Source organism: Leptopilina boulardi, unplaced genomic scaffold (genome assembly GCF_019393585.1).
Source record: "Leptopilina boulardi isolate dan_hultmark-lab unplaced genomic scaffold, ZJU_Lbou_2.1 LbouV2_324, whole genome shotgun sequence".
NCBI lineage: Eukaryota > Metazoa > Arthropoda > Insecta > Hymenoptera > Figitidae > Leptopilina > Leptopilina boulardi.
This window is the reverse complement of record NW_026137890.1, coordinates 3,402,553-3,427,452: the sequence shown is the minus strand read 5'-3', so window position 1 is coordinate 3,427,452 and position 24,900 is coordinate 3,402,553. Positions and strand designations below refer to the sequence as shown.

Sequence of the window (24,900 nt, the reverse complement as noted above, 5' to 3'; positions counted from 1 at the left end):
AGAAAATATTTTTTATTCGATTATAATTTATAATAATAATTATAATAATAATAATAATAATAATAACAACAATTATTATTATTATTATTATTAATTTTTAGCATTAATTATTATTGTTATTATTATTATTGTAAATTGCAAAAAATTACCACTAGTTTCTGATTTTTGATCATCAGTTAAAAACATAATAATCAGAAAAATAAGAAATTAAAGTAAAAATTTTTTTTATATTTAATAATTAATTGAACTTTGTCATTTTATTTTAGAAAGGCATAATATTTGCTTATAGAAAGTTCTGGTATATATCTATTTTGTAATTGTAGGCATAAAAAGAACAATATGCATCGTCTATCATGAACGTCAGAGCAAAAATCTTCCTCCTACATATAAGGAAGAGTTTTCCTCTCACTCATAGATATACTTATACTTTCATTCTTTAAGGTGGAAGAATGTTTAAGTGCCCGTATCAGTAGGCAAATTGTAATGCAATATTATTACTTTTTGATTACCTGTTATTTTAAATTTAATGCTTACAATTCAGGGCAAAGATTAGAAATAAGTCAATATTACATACGTTTTATTTTATTTTTTCTGTTATATATTATATTTTCCCTTATAAATTGCAATAAATAATTAATTTTCAATTTTTATTGCATTTGAAAAATCCCGCCCTTTTAGGGGCGCATGCGTAAATAATTCAGGTTAGGTTAGGGAAACATTTTTGAAGTCCAATACTTTCAGTTCGCGCGCCGAAAAACGTGTTTATTTTATTAATTAATTAATTACAATAGTTAAATATATTTCTAAGAGGAGTAAAAGTCTTAAGTGTTTTCGGTTTAATAAAAGTATGTTATATTTCACATATAATAATACTTGGGATTATCAAAGCAGAAAAAAGGTAAGCGTTTTACAAAAATAACAACAATTTTTATAACCTCTTTTTTTTTTATAACTGACATGCTTTTTTTTGATCTTGATATTGAACTTTAAAATGACCATAAAAATGTTGAAATGAAAATAAACTTACTTTGGAATGTCCTTGAAAGAACCGTGAGAATGTTGAAGATCGTCGAGAAAATAGACGTTTCTAACATTGTAGGAAGCTCGTGTCTCGTTTTTTATTTTAAATGCTTTCGGTAGAATACGATTTTTCATTAAATCTTGCCAAGTAGCTTCTTTTAGGGGCATTATAACTTCGTCGACATCCAATAAAACAATATATTCATACTCGTACATGTGTTTATATAAACAATCATTATAGGGAATTAATTCATTTTGTCGTTTATGATTAGTCTTTTTAGTTAAATACATATGTTGAAAACCGGGTACATTTGGTTGACCTCCTGGTAGTGTTATAGGCGTCACGTGTACTTTTCCCAATTTTTGATAATAATCGAGAACTTTTGTGACATTTGGATGAACCTGTAAAGTGGAAAAATAATTTTTAATTTTTAAATCGTTTTTTAAATATACTAATTAAAAATATTTCGCATACAGGTACTTTTATATGATCGTTGGGAGTATTATTTCACTTTTTGAATGCAATAAGGAAATTAGAGCGCACTGTCTATATTATTGAGAAAAATGAAAGGAAAAAAAAACGTGGTAACGATTCTAATTGAGGCAATTTACAAGAGATGAAGCAAATTGAAATGGAAGAAATGGAAACATTCATATTCTAAGAACGAAAGGGAATTCTTTAGTCTTTAACAAGTGGATTTAAAAGGCTATATAGAAGATGAAATAGAGAGATGAAGGAGTCTTTTACGATTCTAGAATGAATTCTAAAGACTGTGAATGGAATTTCCTTTTAGGAAACAAGGAAAGTTGAACAATGAAAACTATTGTTTTCTTTGCGAAACGATTTTGAAAAAATAAAGGGATGATTAAAATTTAAAAAAAAAAAAATTTTTACTGAATGCGGAAGTTGAAAAAAAAACAAGAAGAGTAAGATAATTATTATTGATAAAGTAAATTTACTGGAGCAAGAAAAGCATGAATGAGGAAGTGATTAAAGAAAATAAGAAAGAAGAAATCTAGTTTGATGATTGGAAAAATATACATAACAGGAATAAACTACTATTTTGGTATATCATCATCAAAGGGGGGAAAAAAAGGAAGAAAGGTAAATATTATACATTAAGAGTCATATTATTATCAGAACTCACTTGTAGTTCGTAGAAAAAGATTTTATCCGCTCCTAGAAGTCCAATGAGTTCGATCCACTCAACAAGTCTAACTGATAAATCCTCATGAAGAAAATCCAATCCCTTTACACAAACAGCAAAACCTTTTTTCTTTTCTGGCTTATTATAAATCACACGAAGATTATTGGATGCAGTATCGCAGATCTTTTCAACTAAAGACACGGAAGCTGGCGGACCTTTTTGCCAATGTGTCTGTGGTATTTTACAAGCAATCACGTAAGGCTGATAAATACCCTGTTTATAATTGCCCCACTTTGAAAACCATATATATTTATATTCGAGAATTTCAACAACCTTCGGTTCACGTTCCCCGTCATACCACAATTGACAATAAGTTTTTATTGTCGGTGCAATTCTATCAATCATTCCAACCATTCTAACAGCGGGTCCAATTCTCGATAATTTTCTTGTATCATAATAGGCGCCAAACAATTGAAATGTTCCATTGCTTGTTCTCAATGTTTGCCAATAAATGTTATTAAATTCTAAATCATAAATACTAGGATACTTGGCAACGCAAACATTGTCATTTGTCTTCGATGTTTTACTGCTTTGACTACTTAGAAATTTACTATTTTTATTCCAATACGCAACGGGTAGACTAGGTAAACGATCTTCAATTTCGCGAATTAATTCATCCTCAGATTTTATTGGTCGTTTATCAAGTAGTGGATCTTGATTGAGGGGCATTTTTGTAACTGAAGATGTTAGTGTTGTATAAACTGACGTTGAATTATCATGATAATTTGCATAATTCATAAATGAAAATAATTTTAGAAGAAAATTCGATTCTTTTGTATTCTGACCTGATTGTTCTTGTTTATAATTATTATTAATATTATTATTAAAGGCAATGCCTTCGTTTTCAATTATGTTGTTCTCGTGTAAAATGCTATTTTCAGCATAACGGAATTGTAAAGTGGCTATCATAACGAGGCCCCATGCAAAGGCAAATACCAATGCTCTTCGGACACATCTTGATGATCTTCCACTAATGCAACTTTGCAGCATCCTCAATGTCAGTCTTGTTACTTTTGTCCAGGCGCGCTGAATCATTTGCTAAACCAACTGCAACAATAAATTTTAACAGGTCAATATAATTAGTTAAAAAATGTTTGTTTTTTCATTTTTTAATATAATTTCTGAACAATTTTCTTTAGGATCAATTAAAGAATTAACTTCCGGTATAGAAGAAGTATTTTTTAATATTTTATTATTTTTATTTGTATTATTTATTATTATTTTTTATTTATTCAGTCCTCGGATCGACTTTAGGGCACAAAAAAGTCAAAAAAGTCGATTTTTTTTATTTTAACAAAATTTAATTGGTTAATCAATATTTTACTTTAAATAACTAATGTTATGAGATATTAAATTCATTTTATTAATTCTGTAATGAATATTATCAAGAAAATTTATTTTGAATATTTTGGAATCGAACTAATTGTAAGAAAAAATTTCAAAATTTTATTTAAGTAGGACAAATTTCTAAGAAAATTCTTAAAGTTCCATTTTTATAATTTTTTCAAGTCTGACTTAAGCAATTTATTTGAATGTCATAGTTTTTTTTTTCATTTTCTTACTATTTATTTCTCCATTGTGTACTTTTACAAAGTTTTACAATTCATAGTTTTTAGTTTTGATTTCAGATTGTTTTCAGATAGTTGAATTTTAGAAGCTTTTAAATTTAAATTTTTGAAAATAATTGAATTTCAAAAGATTTTATTTATTTATTTATATACGGGACTTTAAAATAAAGTACCCCTAATTATAAATTATATAACATATTTGTATAACGCTGCTATTTAGAAAAAAAAGAAACTAATTATTAAATAATAGATTATGCAGTGATAATTTTCAGACAATAATTAAATTTTACAAAACTAAAAATAATTTATCAAATAATTTTAAATAAAATTTTTTAAAAGTAATTAAATTTTCAAAATTTTAAATTTTAATTTTTGAAATTAATTGAACTTCAAGTGATTTTTAATTAAAATTTTTTGATGATTTCACTAAAAAATTTATTAGAAATTGCAGACAAAAATAGAATAATTTAAAAACTTTTTAGTGAAAAATAGTTTCAGATTGTAGTTGAATTTTCAAAAAATATTATAAAAATCATTAAAAATAATTGAAATTTTTATAAATAATTAAATTTCAAGTGATTTTGAATTAAAAATTTTTGGTAATTGTATTTGCTAATTTTTTTAAAATTATAAACAATTATTAAATTTCATTAAAATTTTAATTGTAAAATACTTTAAGATAATATTGAATTTGAAAAGAATTTTATTAAAATTATTAAAAATAATTAATTTAGTGAAGAATTTTAGTTAAAAATTTGTTAAATAATTGAGATGAAGAAGATCTGCATTGTATACTAAAAAAACGTATATTGTTTAAAAATGTTGTAAAATTTTTTTTCAAAAAGTTGAAAAAGTATTATTTTATTAAAATAAGTTGAAAAAGTTGTATAATCCGAGGTCTGTTTATTATATTTATTATTTATATTATTTTTAATCTTTTATTCTATATGCAATTTTTTCTAACCTCCGTATCAAACAGGTTAACTTTAACCTTGCGAAACCACTTTTTTCTGACTTTATAAAACTTCATTTATACCTTTATTCATCTTTTAGTTATACCAGTTAACCTTCATTCTCAGTTACCCTTATTTTAATTTTTTGTTCTTTCCCCTTTTCTTTGCTTCTTGAATTAAAAATGCGCTCTGAAGAAAGGGACATATAAAAAATTTTAGATTATGTTTACGTATAATAGTTTTAATAAATAAATAAATATAATAGTTTAAAAATTTTCCTTTTATTAATTATGTCAATTATGTGAAGTATCAGTATTTTCATAACCTATAATTTTTTTTTGCTTCTTAATTGTCACTTTATTTAGAGCGCGTCACAAATATTCAATTTCTCTTTTATTTCTTTCAAAAAATTTAATTTTATATTAATCCACAACCTTTCTTGTTGTATATAATTTATTCAACGATAATCTATGTATGATTCATTCAGCTATTAAATACTGTATATTTATGATTAGTATACAAAATACAAACGTCAGCAGTCTGACATTTACTTACTTTTGATAAACGTAAAAAAAATGTTTAAGTCTGGTGTACCAGTTTAGATTGATAATGTAGTCTATATATTCAATATAAAGGTAGACTAAAATCTATTGTGTGAAAATTGTTATATGATGAAATTTTTCGAACAATTGCTGGTAAAAAAAAATTTGGTATCAAAACCAGTATCTCTTCATATGTAAATATCAAAATATTGATTAATTAAATATCGACCAACTTTTAACTATTTAAATTGACGCACTAATTCTAAGCCAAGGTTCAATTTAACTTTCCAATGAAAGTCGTTTTATATATTTCGAAACACAAACAAAATATTATTTCTTGATTCGTTTTTGCCATTCATAAAATTCTCATGAAAAAATATTTAGTTATTCAAAAAAAAAAAAATTTATTTTTCTACAAAAAAATATTTTTAAAATCGAATTTATTTTGTAATTGGATCGCACTTTGAATATTATTTATTTAATAATCGATATTTATTTTTTGTTTCGTATTTCTGAAAAAAAAATTTGTCCTCTTTTAGATTCATCTGTTTCATCATAATGAAAGCTTTCTGAATTTCTCTTTAGAATCAAGTTTGACAGATAATTGAAAGAATTTGGTAATTTTTAGCTGAGTAAAATTTTTACTTTGAAAAATTAATAACTTAATAACTTCTTCATTAGAAGAAATTGAATTTTTTCTATGAATAAGAAATTAGGTATATTATAGTATTATTTCTTATAAGTAGGATGAAGTTGGTAATGTTGAACTGAGTTTCTATCGAGTAAGTTTCTATTTCTGGAGATTTCCTCCCTCTTAGATTGTTTTCGTTTTTTTTTCGTGGAATGAATGAACATTTGTCATTGCATATCAGCAACTGTACTAAATTAACATCGGAAAAGCGAACGACCCTGTCATATAAACCCCCGTTGTTTGGGTCGAATCTCACATCAGTGTGCTCTCGCGGAGACTCTCTCAAGAGTGCTTCGGGTACACTAATAGAAACCGGTTATGCTGATCGCATACCGTTTTTCACCTTTTGCACCTCCCTTGCCTTCATTCCGGCATGCTATCAACCCGCGACAACGAGGAAGGCTACCTTAACCTCCTCTTCTCACATGCTGCATCTTCAATTATCTTCTCTTATCTTATTCTATAAAGTAAATTTTTTTTCCAAAATTCATAATTCCCAATTCATCTTTTTTTTTGAAAAAAATCACTATCTTCACTTTGTCAATTTTATTATCAATTTTCGTTTACTTGTTTTCGTTTACCGTTAGAATGTAGTTTATAAATCTCAACTCCTTGAAGTACGATGATATATTTGCACGTATAAAAAAATTTTCGAAACAATTTTCAGTTGAAATATTTTATCTTGATTACATATTGTATTTAATTTACATATTCAAATATTCATTCTATGAAGTTGTTTTTTTTCAAAATTGAATTAAGGAAAAAAAATTTATATAGAAAAAAAAAATTCTAGTTGCGTTTAAAAAATTCTCGCGCACACAGTTCTTTGATTATTTGGAAAGCTGGGAGATGTTGCTCTCTGCTCCAATTGCGAATGCGTGTGCTAATTAGTATAGTACGATTTCTCTGTACTTTAATCATCATTTGTCTTATCATTGTCTTTTCTTCTTGTAAATCTATGGAACTTTTACTCTTTAATAAAAAAAAGTTTTAAAAAAAAATTATGTTCAAATATTTTTGTAACAAAAACAAATATCAGACGCATCAATAAGTTATAAAAATCATTATTTTTATTTGATAGAATTTCATTTGATAGAATATTGCCTTTTATATAGCCGAATTTTTATTTGTTCGAATTATTTTATGACAGAATTTCCGTTTTTCCATAGTATAGATAATTTTTATTTAACCGAAAATTCTCTTCACCAAAATTTTTATTATAGATTTCATGAATTTTTATTTGACATAATAGCCACTTTAATAAATTTTTATTTTTATTATTTTTATATTATTTTTACTAAAGAAATTTTATCTAACCGAAAATTCATTTCACAAAATTTTTATTAGATTGAATTTTTATTTGTTATAATTTGCATTTAATATAATAACCATTTTAATAAATTTATATTCTTTTTTATTTTATTTTTATTCTTATTACAGACTTTTATCATTACTTTGAATTTTCATTTAATTAAAGAAAAAATCGAGCAAATACAAATTTTGTTAATTGAATTTTCGGTTATATAGAAATTCTGTAATATAAAAAATAGCTTTAATGAAAATTCTGCAAAATAATAATTCGAAAAAATTTAAAAATTGTATCTAACGAAATTTTATTAAATGAAAATTCTAATAATATTTACTTTCAAAATTGTATACTTTGGGGAATTTTACTTTTAAATATTTTGTACTTTGGAAAAATAAATTTTTGGATCTTTTAAATTTGGAACTTTTGATTTGGAACATTTGTTATAGCTCTTGTATTTTATATATTTTTCTTTTCATTTTATATGAATATATTTTTAATTATCAAATTTTTAACTTTCGAATTATTTCGAACTAATTAATTAATTAATAATATTCATTTCTTTATTTTTAATCTAAATAATTATATTTGTTTTTTATACATGTTTTCTTATATCTTCTTTTTAATATTAAAGAATATAAGTTCCGTGTAACTTAACATGTTTCTGAATTTTTTTTTCTTATACTGAAGAAGTTATACAGTTTTCTTTGTGTTTTTTTTCTAATGATAGTTATCGAACAACTATATGAAAGCGATTGAACCAGAATAATATAATAATGCTGTTGCCGCGAACGGGATGCAAATTATAACAGTTTAGCTTCCCGCCGAGTAGAACGTGTGGTCGGTAATTGGCGTAGGGTTCTAAATAAGTGACTTGCTGATATGCAGTTCATGGGACAGGAAGGATAGCAAAAATAAAGAACAGATCCCATATGACGACCCAGTTTTAGACTATAAGACCAATAACTTAACGAAGTCTTAGAAAAGCATCTTCTTTTATGTCTCCCATATAAGGGAGCGATGATCATAATTAAAATTCTATGTTAGAGTTCCCCTTTTCTCCTTCAAGCATAAGAAACCAATGAAGGTTATTATAAAAATATATTTTTTTAAAAGTTATTAAAAACAATTAAATTACCGACATAGACATCTACCTTACCGACTGATCGTAAAACAGTTTTTGGATAATGAAAATATAAAAATTACCGACACAGAAATCTATCTTACCGACTGATGGTTAATCAGTTTTGAAAGTTAAAATTTCTTTACCATCAATTGGTAAGGTAGATTTCTGTGTCGGTAATTTTGAATTTTCATTCTTCAAAAAATTCCATTGCCATCTGTCGGTAAGGTAGATTTATAATTCGGTAATTTTTGTATTTTTATTTTTCCAGTCCTTGAAATCCAATATACGTGCGGGTTTCACTGTATTATACTATAATAATTATTATTAATGTATTATATAGTTGTTATTATTATTATTTAATAATTATTTATTTAAAATAAAAAATAAAATTTTATTTATTAAAATAATTTAAAAATTAGATTTTTTACAATAACTAATTAAAATACTATTATATAGTATTACTGAAAATTTACTGTTAATTACTCATCATAAAATAGAATTGCAATTTAAAATTATGAATTAAAATTATGAATAAAATATATTTATATAGAATAATAGAATTTCTTATAAAAAAGTATAATTATATACTTTGATAAAGTCCAGTTCCTCTATTGTAGAATAAAAGCACGTTTATTAATTTTCATGAGTTGTAATATACAATCAATTTCGATCTTCTTTTGCTGTTATAAATGTTTTTTTTTGTTGTTGTATTTTTCCTTGAGGCGAAAACATCCTTTTTTCCATTATGTCAAATAGCGTAGAATAAAATTGAATATTTAAATTTTTTTTCAAGGTTGTTTAAATCAGTTTATGCAGCATAAGGTTGTTACTAGGAACAATTCAGCATGAAATATACCAATTTAATACAACCAATTTAATATTGGTGCAATCGTGTCATTGAATCTCATTTAAATATTTCATTATATCGCAAAAGAAATAATTTTTTTTTCAAAAATACTCTATTATTTACAATCAAGATTTTTTTTGTATATATATAGTCTTTGTATATACATATATAGGAAATTACATGGCTTGAGAAATATGTCGGATAACCGTTATAATGCAAAGGGAAGCTGTGAACAAAATGATTATATTTTCATCTTTTCATTTCCATTAAAATGAAAGAGAAAAATGTCATTCCAGTTTCCCTTGACTTTGAACAGTATAAAATAATGAATATCTATACAGTTTCCTGATGTTTAAATTTTTTTTTTCTATTCTGTAATCTTATAATATATTTTTTCGTATTATTATCTTTTTTCTTCGCTTTCGTAAATGTCATTAGAAACACGTTATTGCAAATAACATTATAATGAGGTATATCATTTAGGAAAAATTTCGTTTTCGAAATATTCGAAACCAATAATATTAAATATAGATTTTATCATTTTTTTATGAGAAAAAAAGTTTGGAATGATAAATAATATAATATAATAAAATAAAAAATAATTATTATAAAAATAAATAAATAATAATAAAATAATAAATAAATAATAATAAATCAAATTCGAATTCTCATTCCTTGCCGCAATTAACTATAAATATCTGATTCAAATATTTTTAAGTCAATTTGATATTTTTTTTGTCTGAATTTAATACTATTTGGTGTCAGTTTGAAATTTTTTTGAATTAACTGTGATATATTAATTTTTCTTCGGAAGCAGTATTAGAACTTTAAAACATGAAATACAAATCTTATCACATATCGCTAGAAATTATAGTAACCCAGTGACCCACGGGAGATCCCCGGAACCGTTACCGTTGAATAACGTAGTTGCGCTCTCAAATGCACCTCATAAGTCTTCATCCTGCTTCGTATTATTATATAGATTGTAACCGCGCCAATTCCAGCACTGTATTTTAATATAAACGAAGGTATATGTAGATTTCATCATATGCATTAGGAAAAAGCACTTTTTAGTCCATTATATGTCATTTATTTCTAATTTACTGTTCGACAAATTTAACAAACCGATTTATACTGATTGCCAACTGAAATTTTTTTTTTTTTGATTTTCAGAAAGAAAATTAAAAACATTTTATATTACAAATTCTACACACTGAAAATAAAATTATTTCATTAAAAAAAAATAATAATGATAATCGAAATAATCTATTATCAAATAAATATTTTCCTTGAACCAAATAATAAATAACAAAATAAACAAATTTCAGTGCAGTAGAACTGGAAAATTGAATATTTTTTAAATTTAATTTAAGTAATTTAAATTACTGACTTGTTTATTGAATTATATACGAATTAGTCAAAATTTACTAAAGAATTATCTAAAAAATTATTTTTTGTTAATTTATTAGTACATTTTTTCTATATTTACGAATTAGTAAAAAAAATCCTCTTTTTGAAAGAAATTTTTTTTTATGAATATTTATATATTTTCTTCATATTAAAGAAGAAAATCTAAAATTATAGTTTTAAAAAGTGGAATATTATTGATATTGAGATTATTATTGCAGCTTATTATTATCAAACGGAATCTTTTGTTTGAGATTGTAATCCGCACATTTAATCATTTAATTTTTATCATTGCAGTGATATATTTTTTTTTTTATGATCAAATAATAGCACACAAACAATTAAAAATATTTCTAAAAATAAATTTAATTTAACAAAAAAACTATTTTAATAATTTTTAGTAACATTTTTAGAAATTTGATAATTTTTCAGACATTATTCTGAAGTACGCATAACGTTTATGATAAACGATATTTTAAAATTAATTTTTTAGAATAAAAAATTCTATAATTTTTTGCGTGAAAAATATTTCTTACCTAGTTTTTATTAATCAACAAATTATAAAAAAATATTTTTCTAGGTAAACAATTTAATAATTTTCCGTGTTAAATAAAAATTTATTTTCAATCGTTGATCATAAACGTTGCGTATACTTCAGCATCGTGTACTTTTCATAAAATTTTCCGACTTTTCCCTGATTTCCCTGACCCGTGGCAACCCTAATTTTGTTTCAATAATTTGATTTAAAAATTAATTTAAATTTGCTTTTATCTAAATTTTTAAATGATGTCTTAAGATTTTTTATATGATAATAATAATAATAATAAACATATGGTAATATCTAAAATTACTTTTTACGCGTCAGTGAATGTTTTTTATATATCGATATAAGATGGTGATTCAATTAATTTTTCAAAGATCAGAGTATAAATATTATTATTAGATTATTTTATGTTGCACTTCTCGTATAAAATAAATTCGATAACCATTTTTATTATTAAATATATGTAAAATTTCTAATACATATTCGATATATATTGTTACTTGAATGTCATTCACTTTTGAATGGAATGCTTATACATATATTGAAGTCGTGCGAAGCTCATGTTCATGCATCTCAGAAACGCTTCCTCTCATTATTATGCAAACGAGGAGAGAATTATATACAGAGAGTTATTGACACTGAATACATGCACTAATTATTAGCACCTTCATTTTTATCTATACAAACATTTCTTTTTTTTCATATAGATAAAACTCATCTGGGTAGTAAAATTTTAATATTTATTATTATTATTATTAATATTTTCATATAAATATACGATTTTCAAGTAATAGAATTTATTTAAATTAAAGTGTCAATTTATTTTTTTTCTTTTATAAAATAAGAGACGAAAAGAAACACAAATGAAATCTATCTTTAAAGTGCATCGTCACTACTTTGAAACAAATATATTAATTTGTCTCAATTACTATAATAGAGAAAAGAAATAACTGCGACCCTATTATTTCAATTAAAATGAAACACTATATAGTTTTATGCTTCAATGCACATAATTTGTGTGTAAAAAAATTTAATTTATTTAAATTAAAAAAAATATCATAAACTTATCAAAAACATCCAGAAAAATATTCTATTGTCATTTATTTAGGACTAATAAATTTTATTTGAAGCAAATAAAAATATATTTGTCTTGGAGTCTAATAACTTTTTTGTTTTAAATAAAAAATCTATTTAGGACAAATAAAATTTATTTGGCTCTGTAACAAATCTTTTCTCTGGATGAATGTTATAGTAAAGTTGGTTAAAATTCTTCAGTTAATAAAATTTTAAAATGCGAAGAAGTTTAAAAATTCAATAAATCAATAGAATGATTGTTTCGTGTCAAATAATGAATATCTTAATCATCAAAGCCTTGAATTTTTCTTAATTATTCATTGTCGATGATAATTGAAAGTTATATGCATCAGAGAAATTGAATACCTAATTTTTTATTCTGAAATCATTAAAGAATGTATTTCAAGTATTATTTTATTAAAAAAAATTTATTTTTTCTCTTTAACGTTTTAATTTTAAATCAATTTTAACTTTTTTGTTTTTTATAATGTAAAAATTTGTGACTAAATGTTTGCCTTTGGTTTGCAGTTTTTTGAAATCTTTCTCATCGCTTCTACCAAATTTTTTATTGTCATTTTCTAAATTTTCTAAATATAATTTTTTGGGGGGAATGATTATCCCATACAAAATCAGTAGTTTTAAAATTTTCATTTTAAAGAATTTTATATTAGATATAACTAATTATTTTTTTGACGAATTTTTATTTTTCGAATTAACATCTGACAGAATTACTTTTTAAACAAATTTTTACTTAACAGAATTCTTATGTATCGAATTTTTATGGTTAAAAATTCTTAAAACGCCGAATTTTTATGGTTAAAAATTCTTAAAACGCCGAATTTTTATTTGTCCGAAATTGCAAATAGCCGAACAAACAATCGACAGAAAGATTTAGGCGCGATTTTAAAATCGACCAATCAAAAATTGTCAAAAAAAAATCGTGATTTGTAGATTATAAAAATCGCGCCGAAATCTTTCTGTCGATTGTTTTTTCGACCATTTGCAATTTCGGACAAATGAAAATTCGGCGTTTTAACAATTCTACCGAATAAAAATAACCTGAAAATTCTGTTAATTAAAAATTCTTTAAAAAAGAAATTCTGACAAATGTTAATTCGAAAAATGAAAATTCATGTAAAAAATAATTATATTTAATAAAATTGTTGAAAATGAAAATTCTCACTAATAATTTTTATGGGATAATTATGCCCCCCAATTTTTCATCTTATAGAAAGTTACGAAAAAGGAAATAGAAAATAGAATAAAACGAATAGAAATAGAAATACAAAAAATTAATATTGAAAAAATTTATTTTTATTCAAATACTAATAAATATTTACCAAATAATTTTTAAAATCAAATAATTGAATTAAATAAATTGTATTTGAACCAATAATTTCTATATTTGAAACAAATACATTGACTCAAATAATAATTATTTAATACATTATTATTATTTAATATTTATTTGAAAATAGTCAAGTAATCGATTATTTGAATCAGATAAATTTTTTTAAGTGTAATAACGAATTTAGGAAAAAAAATTAATATACAATAATTAACTTACGAGAAAAAAAATTGGAGATGACTACAAATTTATGTTAATTTGAAGTCCTTGACAATTGTTCCATTCACTCTCCAAAGACATCCTGCTGCCGGTTTTTGGCCCTCTGTGACTTCGTCATATTTTATCCGTTTGTTAATTCAATTTTCTTCATAGTTGTTTGTGCTATATCCTCAATCTTTGATTCCGGCACAAGTTCTTGGAAGATATACAGTTCACAAAGAGGACGATCGTACAAAGTCAACCCGATCGAACCCGATCAGGACAAAAATGGGAAAAACCAGCACCAGCTGGCTTTGGGATCAGCCGGATATGGCTCTAAGAATCCCGACAGAACTTTCTTCTTCTCCTTCTTTGACGACGACGACGTTCATCCAAGTGGGCGTCATCAGCCTGCCATCAATATAACATACACACACAATTTTTCAATTATTGCCAATGTTATATTCTCCTCTTTCAAATTGCTTCTTTTTCCACTATATAGAAATGGTTCGAAAAAAAACATACCACGTGCAACACAGATGGATTTTTTTATCACTATTTCCTCCTACAGTGGCAAGTTTACAGATTTAGTATTTCTTATATCAAAAAAATATTTGAAATTTTTCCAAACATGTTTTATATTTTTTTTCGTTTCTTTTCGAATAAAAATAAAAAAAAGAGATTGAAGGTCTTTCATCCGGTTCAAATTCCATGCATTCACCCTTCAATATAGGCCCAATTATTCAAGGTTTCGGAAATATTTGTGAAAAAAAAGAAATGTGTGAAAGTAGACTTGTATATTTGATATCACAGGTCACTAAATGTCACGACACTAAATTATTTGTGAAAAAAAAGATATCACACTGAAGAGATTAGGGAAGATAATGGATATATAAAATATATTTATGAGAGAAGCGAGTAACACATAAACCTCCTGATCTTGCGGCATCTAGCCACAAACTACCGGCAAACCATGGCAGACGCCGTGTGTGCCGGACGAAAAGTCTTTCGTCGTTCGTCGAGTCGAGCGAAAGGAGGGTTCGAACACACAGAGTGGACGGTCAGGTTTTCTGTCTTCATCGAACTCGTGATGACCGACCTATGCTGAGAGGATGAGACTTTGAAAGCAGAAAAAGATGAGAGAGAAAAAGAGCTTGGCGAAAGAGAAAGATAGAAAAAGAGAGAGAGACGAGAGACGAGAGAAATGCAGTCACGATATAAGTTGCAATTCGAGTGGCCATTTAACAAAACGACAATGTGTAAAACACTTTACCTTATGTTATATTGGCCTTTACCTAATAACTATTCTAACCTCAGTATTCTATAAATCAAAATATTAATACCCGGAAAAAACTGTACTTTTAAAACTAATCAATAAATTACGATTCAAATCGATTTAGATCTATCACTGAAAAAAATGTTGCCGAGAAATTCAACTACCATTGGGTAGTGACTAGAAAGTAGTTAAAATAACTACTCTTTTAGTTAGTCTAATCATGTTTATGTAGTTAATGTAACTATTTTTAAGAAGTTAATAAGTAATATATTTGATTTTACATAAATATGTAGTTAAAGTACAACTACAGATTGGTAGTAAAATTAACTTTCTTAAGGTGGTAAGAACAACTGTAATTGAAGTAAATTCAAAATTTCAAGAGTATAGTAAATTCAACTACTATTCACCAGTTATATGAAAAGTAGTAAAAGGAATTATTTTCTTTTAGTAGTAAATTTTTATTATTGATTCCTGTGATTTTATAAGCTTCAATAAAATTGTTGTTGTAGAATTAACAAATTCAATAGGCTTTAAGAACATTTTTGTTGTACACTGAGAAAAATATGCTATTGAATCAATAACATGTCTGACAAAGGTATAAAAATTATTGATTCAAAAGCATATACTATATTGAAACTATAAAATATTTTGCAAATTTCATAGCATATGCTTTAGAATCAATAATTTTTTTACCTTTGGCAGAAATGCTGTTGATTCAATAGCATATTTTTCTCAGTGTAGAATTAAAAAATCCTTTGCAATTAAAATTACAACTTTAAGTAGTAGATTTTACTTCATTATGCAATTGAACAACTTATAATATAATTAAGAGATGAAAAAATTTAAAAGTCAAAACTTACAAAGAATAGTTATAGCAACTAATAAAAGTATAGTAAAAATTACAAAAGATTTATTAATTCTACAACAAAAATGTTCTTAAAGCCTATTGAATCATTTTCAATAGTAAAGTTTACTACTTAAAGTAGTAGTTTCAATTGCAAAATATTTATTAATTACACAAAAAAATGTTCTTAAAGCACTTTAAGTACTTACTTAAATACTTTATTGAACCATTTTAAGTATAGTAAAATGAATTTACATCTTGAGTTGTTTTAACATTTTTGAATTGAGTTAATACAATCCCAAAAAATGTCATTCTACCAATTACATTCTTAATTAGTTTAACTATATTTATATGTGGACATCCACATGAAAAAGGACCACTTTGGCACTATTGGACTATATAGGCAAATTCCTGAATAAATTTGGAAAATTTTGAGTGGTCTTAGACCATTCCAAGTGAAAAATTCGCAAAGTTACAAGGATTCGAAGTTAAAAGTGCCAAAACACTATAGTTTCGAGAAAAACGAGTTTAAAATTTGAGTTTTCCATTAGTTTCCATGCTAATAAAAAATTAAAAATAAATTTTTTATGCGTTTATAATTGCGAGAAAATTATGAGAAATGCATGAATCAACGCGGGACACTCTACAGATTGTTTTTAATCAATAAAAAAATCGAAAATTTGAAACATTTTTGCAAAATAGCGATTATCTCCTAAAATAAAACCGACAACCGGTCCCTTTTCATGCGGACGTCCACATATAGTTAATAGAACCTTTTAAATTCAATTGAGGACCTATTGTACTACACAGAATATAGTTAAAAAGTATACTAAAACCTACTACACGGAAAAAACTAGTTTTCGAAACTTTAGTAAACTAGTTGTTCACTTTTGGACGGGCACAAAGTGAACAACTACGAAAATTTCGCGAACTATTTTTTTTTCCCTGTAGTTTTTTTCAGTGTAAAGAAAAACGATAAGAACCGATAAAAACTAATTTGAACAATTTTATAATGATCATTAGAACTGAATCATTTAATTGTTTTCGAAACAGGTGAAATTTAGTTTTCAAAATTAGATTCTGTAAGGTTTTATCGGATTCTACCTATTTCGTACTAAAAATAAACGATAGAATCGGGTAAAACCTTACAAAATCTGATAAAAACTTATAGAATCTGATTAAAAATAATTTAATCCATTTCAGAAACAATTAAACCTGTTAAAACTTACAGAACCTTATTAAACCATTTGTGAAATAATTAAATCCAATTGAATCAGTTCAAAATGAGTCAATACTAAACGACACCAACCTGACTCATTTTTGCTGAATTTTGAGATCAGTTTTTTTCTGTGTAAACTTATAGATTCTTATTTAATTCGTTTGAGAAATAATAAAATCCAATTCAGAAACAATAGAATGAGTTTTAATCAAATTTTATAAAGTTTTATCCTATTCTATCGATATCGTACTAAAAATAATCGTTAGAACATTAGAAGACCTTAAAGTATATTTAATTGAAACTAATTTAAATCATTTCAAAAACAATTTAACCAGTATTAACATTATAGAACTTTATTTAATCTATTATAGAACAAATTAAATCCAATTGAGAAATAATTAAATCAAATTGAATAATAATTGATTAATATAATTAATTATTATTAATTGATAATTAATTATTAATTAGAACCTTTTAAATTCAATTGAGGACCTATTGGACTACACAGAATATAGTTAAAAAGTATACTAAAACCTACTACCTAATAGTACACTACACAAGATTAATTAATATAATAATTATTACAATAATAATAATAATAAAAATAATAATAATAATAATAATTGATAGTACCTAATGAAATCTCTTGGAATCTAAATTTAAAAATGATTCAATTGAATTTAATTAATTTTTAAATGGATTTGTATAAGGTTCTGTAAGTTTTGACGAGGTCTGCCGATTTTTTTTACTAAAAGTAACCAATATAACCTGATAAAACCTTATAGAACATTATATAATTAATTTGAGATATAATTAAATTCAATCGAGGAATAATTAAATCCAATTGAATCAGTTTTAATCAGATTCTATAAGGTTTTATTAAATTCTATTAATTTCGTACTAAAAATAATCGATAGAACCTGATAAAACCTTATAAAATCTAATTAAAACTGTTTCCGATCATTTTAGAACTTATAAATACAATTAAATACAAATACAGTAAAATACAATAATTTAATGCAAATTCAAGTAAATAAAATTAAATACAAATACATAACAATTACAAAAAAATTACCATCCAATGATAATTCTGAAATTGTTTTCTTTTCTTTCTTTTTTTCGAATAAAAAAAATTTTTATACTCCTTTACCAATAAAGATCATTGATTCGTTTAGATAAGTATCATTGCTAGTGCAACTTTGTTATAAGTTCACTAACCAAATTTAAATTACAGTTACTGGAAAAACCGGTTTATTCTAACTCTATATTTTATAACCCTTTTTACAATGAATACATAATCGTTATAACGACAGTTATAATTATGAAGATTAGTTAATTTTCATATTATAATTGAAAAAAAAATTTAGGGCTTATTCATTTATTTAGAATAACAAAGCAAAAGCATCCGAAATACAAATCCTACATATTTAATTATAATAATAATTATTATAAAAAATATTTTATTTATTTATTATTATTATTATATTATTATCATTTTATATATTATATACTTATAATAATAATTGAAAATAAATTTCAAACAGAAAGTTGAAAACATTTAAAAATTAACACACATAGATTAAAAAATACACAATTTTACACTTTTCAAATGAAATGATAAAAATTAAAAGTATTTCAAATGGAATCATTTAATGTTTCGTAAATAAAACGCAAATATATATTTAGAAAACTCTGGTTTTTATTATATATACATACGGGTTAAATCTCCTGGAAGTATTTCGCGTTTTATATACAAAAAACACTATCCAGTCTGTGGTCTTCTTGTTTTACTCGTAACTGATTTTTTTTTTCATCTTTATTTTTATTTTATTTCTTTTCCTTTTTCTCTCCCTGTATATATTTAAAAAAAAAGAAAAGAAAAAAAGTATGTCTGCCGTTTATTGGAAGACTTTACCAAGAGTCCCTATTATACATTATGTGCAGGATGAAGCACACGCAAGGATGTACGTGCAAGACCTTAAAGAAAAATAAGAGAAAAAAAATATTATAATCGAATAGACTTCACTCATGCTTTTTTTATTTGTAATTTACAGCAATTTGTTTTATTTTTCTAATTTTTATTTATTATTTTAAATACATTTTTAATAAATAGAATTTTTGAATTATTATTATAAAACTTAATACCTATATAAATTAATTTATCTCAATGATATTTTGACACTGTTCAGTTCATTACAATTATATAATAAATATTATAGTTATAATAATTATATTATATTCTGTATATAATTTTATTTTTATACACGTGCAAATATTTTCTTATAAATAATACAAGTATAATATGAAAACAATTATTATTTATTGTAACTATTAATGGTAATATTTATGAATGAAATCTATAATGTGCGACAATAATTCAAAAAATGTGTATAAAATGACAAATTTAAAACATACAGAAAAACTTGTTTTTCTTACATATAATAATTTTTTTCATACTTAAAGTAAAAAATTTATAAACACTTTCATAGCATTTTTTTTTACTTAAAGTATTAATTAATAAAAAAATTGTCATTTAAAATAAATAATATGAATTTTTTTTTGTTTTTCATAATCTTTATATAAATATTATAAAAATTAAAAAAAAATTATTTGTATACAATAAATAGTGACATACGGGAAATAAAATTATTGCATACAGAATATAATAACAGTTTTGTCGCTGTTTTTAAGGTATATACAAGCCTTTCACTCTTTTGATGGACAGATCTAGAATATAAAATAAAAAAAAACATATATTAAAGATCAAGGGTCGCACTATATGTGAACCCATATGTATATATAGCGAAAGATGCTGAAATATTTTTACACTCAATGAGAAATTTTATTTCTGACGAAAGTTCAATATATTGGGTAATTTTTAGATTAACGAGTTTATTATCAAGAAGCAGAATAGGTTAAATCGTTTAAAAATTACATATGGTATTTTTTATTTAAAAAACAATTTTTTTATTCGAAGGTTTAGAATAAATATTTTTTTTATATTTACAATAGAAAAATAAATATTATGAATTTAGAGTTTCCTGACAATAAAATTAAAAGAATAGAAAAATAATTATAATAAAAAAAAATAAAAGATTTAACATTTAAAATTATTTTCATTACTAGAAATGACAATATTAATTGTCGATTTAAAGAATATCGATTCACTTTTCTGTAATAATAATAATAGATTTTCTATGGTTACCAAATTACTTTTCAAGCGCGGATCCTACCATGATGATTACATCCGTATAATTAAAGTTATGCGGCAGTGCTACTGGAGTTTTTACTATTTCCTGCTTTGTCATAAAGTTTATAATTGTTACTGTGGTTTAGGATAAATCCCGGGACGAATTTCAAAAAAAAAAATTCAATGTAACAATATTTTTTAGCAAATTAAAAATATTAATTAATTAATACTTTCACATTTAACAATTTTTATAATTGTTTATAAATATAATTATAAATACTATAAACAGTTTGGTAATAAAACTGTGAAATAAATAATTTTTTCCTTATTATTCTTATGTTTTTTTTTATATCACAATTTTTGTTAAATTACATCTGATATAGAAAAATAAATATTTCCTGTAATTAAAGATTATGACAGAAGAAAAAATTATACTAACCATCAAAAATTTACGACACTTGTTATAATATATAATACTCAAATTTTTACGTAACATTATATATTATTATGCCTACATTTTTTTCCAAGTTTAATCACTTAAGAAAAAAAAGTGATTCTTATCGTATGAAATTTAATTTTTATATTATTCTCGTTAGTAACGTGTCTATAATAGCCGACAATTGCAGTGATAATTGCAATTCATCTCTTCACCTTATGATCGCATGCATATATATGACTTTCTTCGCAATTATACTAACTAACAACTTCACAATGTAACTAGGCATATAATGATTTCAAAAAATAGTCAAGAGTTACACAATTGAGTATAAAACCAAGTGAGTCAGGTCATTAGACAAGCTAAATATATATAAGTAAAAGAATAATCCTTGAAAAGTTACCCATTACTAATATAATAATTAGGTATACAAAAATATTTGATTGCAAATTATTACCTTTTTTCAAATTTATTTACTAATATTGTGTTATAATGAGTTATTGATTATAATTTACAATAAGTTTTCATTTTTAATGTTACTTTTTCAATTCCTTTATTAAAAAATATAAATTTAAAAAATTCTAAAAATTTTCGGAAAGGCAATTAAAAATATAGAAAAAAAACTCGATTATAATTTTCTGCTTTTATTATATCTTATAAACAAAATTTTGTATTTTATTTGTTTTTGCTCTCGTACCTTGACCGATAGTTATAATTATATCCTGGTATATAAAACTTGACCAAGAAACCAGTTTTCGTGTATTTTTATATTTCTTTTCCTATTACTATTATATATACGAGTTTTTACTTTTTAATACTATTTTCTCTTTCAAATGAAATTGATTTTTACATAAAAAATTGTAAACAATATTTATATTAATAATTGCATTATTATTATGCAAAATAATTGTTGTAGAAAATAATTATTATGTAAAATTATTATTATGCAAAATAATTATTATTTCTTGAATTTAGTGAACACTTTATATAAATAACCTGGAATCAATATACTTGGAATTAATATTAACATAGATATATATATAGTAAATCTTTAATGAAGAGATGGTATGTTAGCTTCAATCCCCTTTGAACGTCTAATTACTTTTCCAAGTTATTCCTGTACTTTAATTAGAGGATTATTTCATACATATATGTATTAATTTCTTTTAAGAAAAAAAACAAGTAATTGTATAAATTTATTCGAACTTACATTTTAATTGTCATAATATAACGAAAGGGTATTAAGAAAAATAATAGGCTTTTAATTACCTGTCAGATAATAAATTCATATTAATCAAATTTTTTTAATCCGTATTAAATTTTTATATTTCACTTCCTGGTTATAAGAGATTTTTGGTTCAATAATAACAAAAATAAAAATTACAATAACAACAATAAAAATAATAATAATAATCTATTATTGAAATTCAATAATATGATTGAACTGAATTTTTCCCTTTGTCAAATTTTTTTGTGACAATGACGTAAATAATTGATTGTTTACACTAACTGACATATTGGCATAAAAGCGTATTTCCTTGAATTCCATTGAATAAAAGATAACGAGGGAAAGGAAGAGACGGTAGCAATACTTTAAAACGTTGCATAAATCCTGTAAATCATTACATTAGTTCCAAGATCTTTGGCATTTGGCAAATCCGATGTCGTCAAATGTACCCAGAGAGAGAGAGAGAAGGAGATAATCACCACTTTAATGCACACGATGTTTCTTTTTGTTAAACACGATTATAAATATAAAAGAACTCTTACTTTATTCTTTGTTAACATCTTCATTCTTCCGGGGAATACTTTTGAAATTTACATATATTATGTATTTTCATTTCTTTCTTAATTTTATTAAATTGCTGTTTATCTTCTTTATGTTCGATTATTTATTACTGTTCAATGTATATTTTGTAAGATTTCATTTGATTTTTTTTATAAATTGCGTTTTAAAATATTAAAAATATTATTTAATTCCTCTTTTGAAAATTTTCATATAATTTCGCATATAGCATTTCTATTAATATTGTCGCACCAAAGATATTCTTATTTGAAATTGTAATGAGAGAAATATCAGGATGCAAATTCCACAAATAACATGGTATACTTGGACGTTAGGAATTTTTTTATTTAACGCAATACACAAAGGTTAGGAGGCAAATGATGGCCGTATAAGTGACTTTTCTTCATTGCCTTTCTCTTTCACACTATATATTTCTCATACTTTCTCCATCTTGCTCATCTTTTTTCTCTTTTTTTTTTGTTTCAGAAAAAGGTAAAAAAAATCCGTACATCGATCGATTCCTGTGAAAAACCGAGAAAAATGTGAGTTTAATAATAAAAAAAGAAAGAATAAGTAAAAATCACCAGAATAAATAATTATTTTAATTATTAAATTTAGTTTTTATTTTGATAATGATCAATTGTTCTGTATTTTCACTTCCAAACTATCGTAAACATAACCTATAATTTTTTTGCTTCTTTCACAGTGCGTTATTTTATACAACAAAAAATTGAATATGAATCACCAAACACACAAAAAAAATAATTATTATAGTAATTATTTCATGAAAGGAAAGAAAACAATTTCCACTTATATTTGCAATATAAAATAATTATATATGCGTATAAAATTGATGACAGAATTTTTTTTATATCTTGTCGAGAGCGTGATTTCTAATATCTACATGAGGTGAATTCAATTTCAGTTCAATGGATAATTATCTGAACGGATATTTGCTTTCGCTTAACTCGAATCGAGACACAATAATCTTGCAGAGTTCTATTGTCCTCTAATGACGTGATCTATCCTTATACAATCGCATGTATATAGATACGTGTACGTATAGGAAATGCATCCTGTGATGGAATTTCTCTATCACTCTCCATTAAATATGACACTCGTTCCTCTTATGTCACCAAATGTGTCTCCTATCGTACATTATCATCTCTCTTTTCTTGCAAGTTTATAAAAGTCAATATACCTATATCCAGATGCAAGGTCAATGTTCCTTTGCAATTCTCGTAACACTTCAATGACAAATATAATTATTAAAAAATAAAATAATTATTTTGACAAATCACACGTACAGAATAAAAATAAACAAAAATGATTATAGCAATGATTTTCTCTTACATAGAATAATGGGAAAATATTTCAAATGTGACGCGCCTCTGAAGAAAGGAAAGCTAAAAAATTATAGGTTAGGTTAACGTTCGACTAAATTTCGTTTTTGTTTTTAATTATGTAAAAAAATAAAAATCAATTTTATTTATTTTAGCTCCTAACAGGTATTTTGATGCCTGTGAAATTACAACCACAACTTAATCAAAAACAATTTTCTTTTTTTTAAACGTTTGTTGGTCGTTTGATAGTCATTGATTGTTTGATACCCTACGTTTGATGGAAATAATTAGAAACAATAAACAAAAATCAAATATTATTGTGCTAATTTCACGGTGCACTGAGACGCTTGCTTTTCACCGAACTGACAGTACGTCGAACAGACAAAATGTCCTCAAACGATTTAAGTCAACAATCAATTACCATCAAACGATTTAATTCAACAATCAATGACCATCAAAACGATTTAAGCGAACAATCAATGACCATCAAACTATTTAATTCAACAATAAATGACCCTCAAACGATGTAAGTCAACAATCAATGACCATCAAACGATTTTTGACATTTATAAATCACCATCAAACGATTTAAGTCAACAATCAATGATTCTCAAACGATTTAAGTCAACAATCAATGATCCTCAAACGATTTAAGTCAACAATCAATGACCATCAAAACGATTTAAGTCAACAATCAATGACCATCAAACTATTTAAGTCAGCAATCAAGGAACATCAAACGATGTAAGTCAACAATCAATGACCATCAAACGATGTAAGTCAACAATCAATGACCCTCAAACGATTTAAGTCAACAATCAATGACCATCAAACGATTTCTGCCAATAATCAATTACCATCAATCGTCTAACAATGTATTGGAATAAAAAAAATTAAAAATTGGTTAAATTTTTTAAATCTAGCAACATCATTGTTGATTAATTAATCCTTGTGGGATAATTTGTATTAATAAT

General features: G+C 24.5%; 1 protein-coding gene and 1 long non-coding RNA gene across 4 annotated transcripts in view; one reads left to right on the top strand and one right to left on the bottom strand.

Moving 5' to 3' along the window:
• Positions 1 to 14,874, bottom strand: part of LOC127284395 (uncharacterized) — a 17,879-nt gene extending 3,005 nt beyond the window's left edge. Inside the window, exons 1-4 of one of the 2 annotated variants that reach the window (XM_051309798.1) lie at positions 14,358 to 14,874; positions 13,854 to 14,243; positions 2,169 to 3,275; positions 1,028 to 1,422 (exon numbers count right to left, since the gene is read on the bottom strand). In XM_051309798.1, coding sequence (XP_051165755.1) covers positions 1,028 to 1,422; positions 2,169 to 3,263 — 1,490 coding nt within the window. In that variant the 5' untranslated portion in view covers positions 3,264 to 3,275; positions 13,854 to 14,243; positions 14,358 to 14,874. Of the gene's footprint in view, positions 1 to 1,027; positions 1,423 to 2,168; positions 3,276 to 13,853 lie in introns of both variants that reach the window. The other variant, XM_051309797.1, reaches the window with a different exon arrangement.
• Positions 201 to 24,900, top strand: LOC127284397 (uncharacterized). Of its 2 annotated transcripts, XR_007843476.1 has the most exons (4): positions 201 to 898; positions 1,498 to 2,125; positions 23,070 to 23,125; positions 24,082 to 24,894. It is a non-coding gene; the product is annotated as an uncharacterized LOC127284397 (long non-coding RNA). The 2 variants fall into 2 exon arrangements; XR_007843475.1 differs by having other exon boundaries at positions 23,070 to 24,900.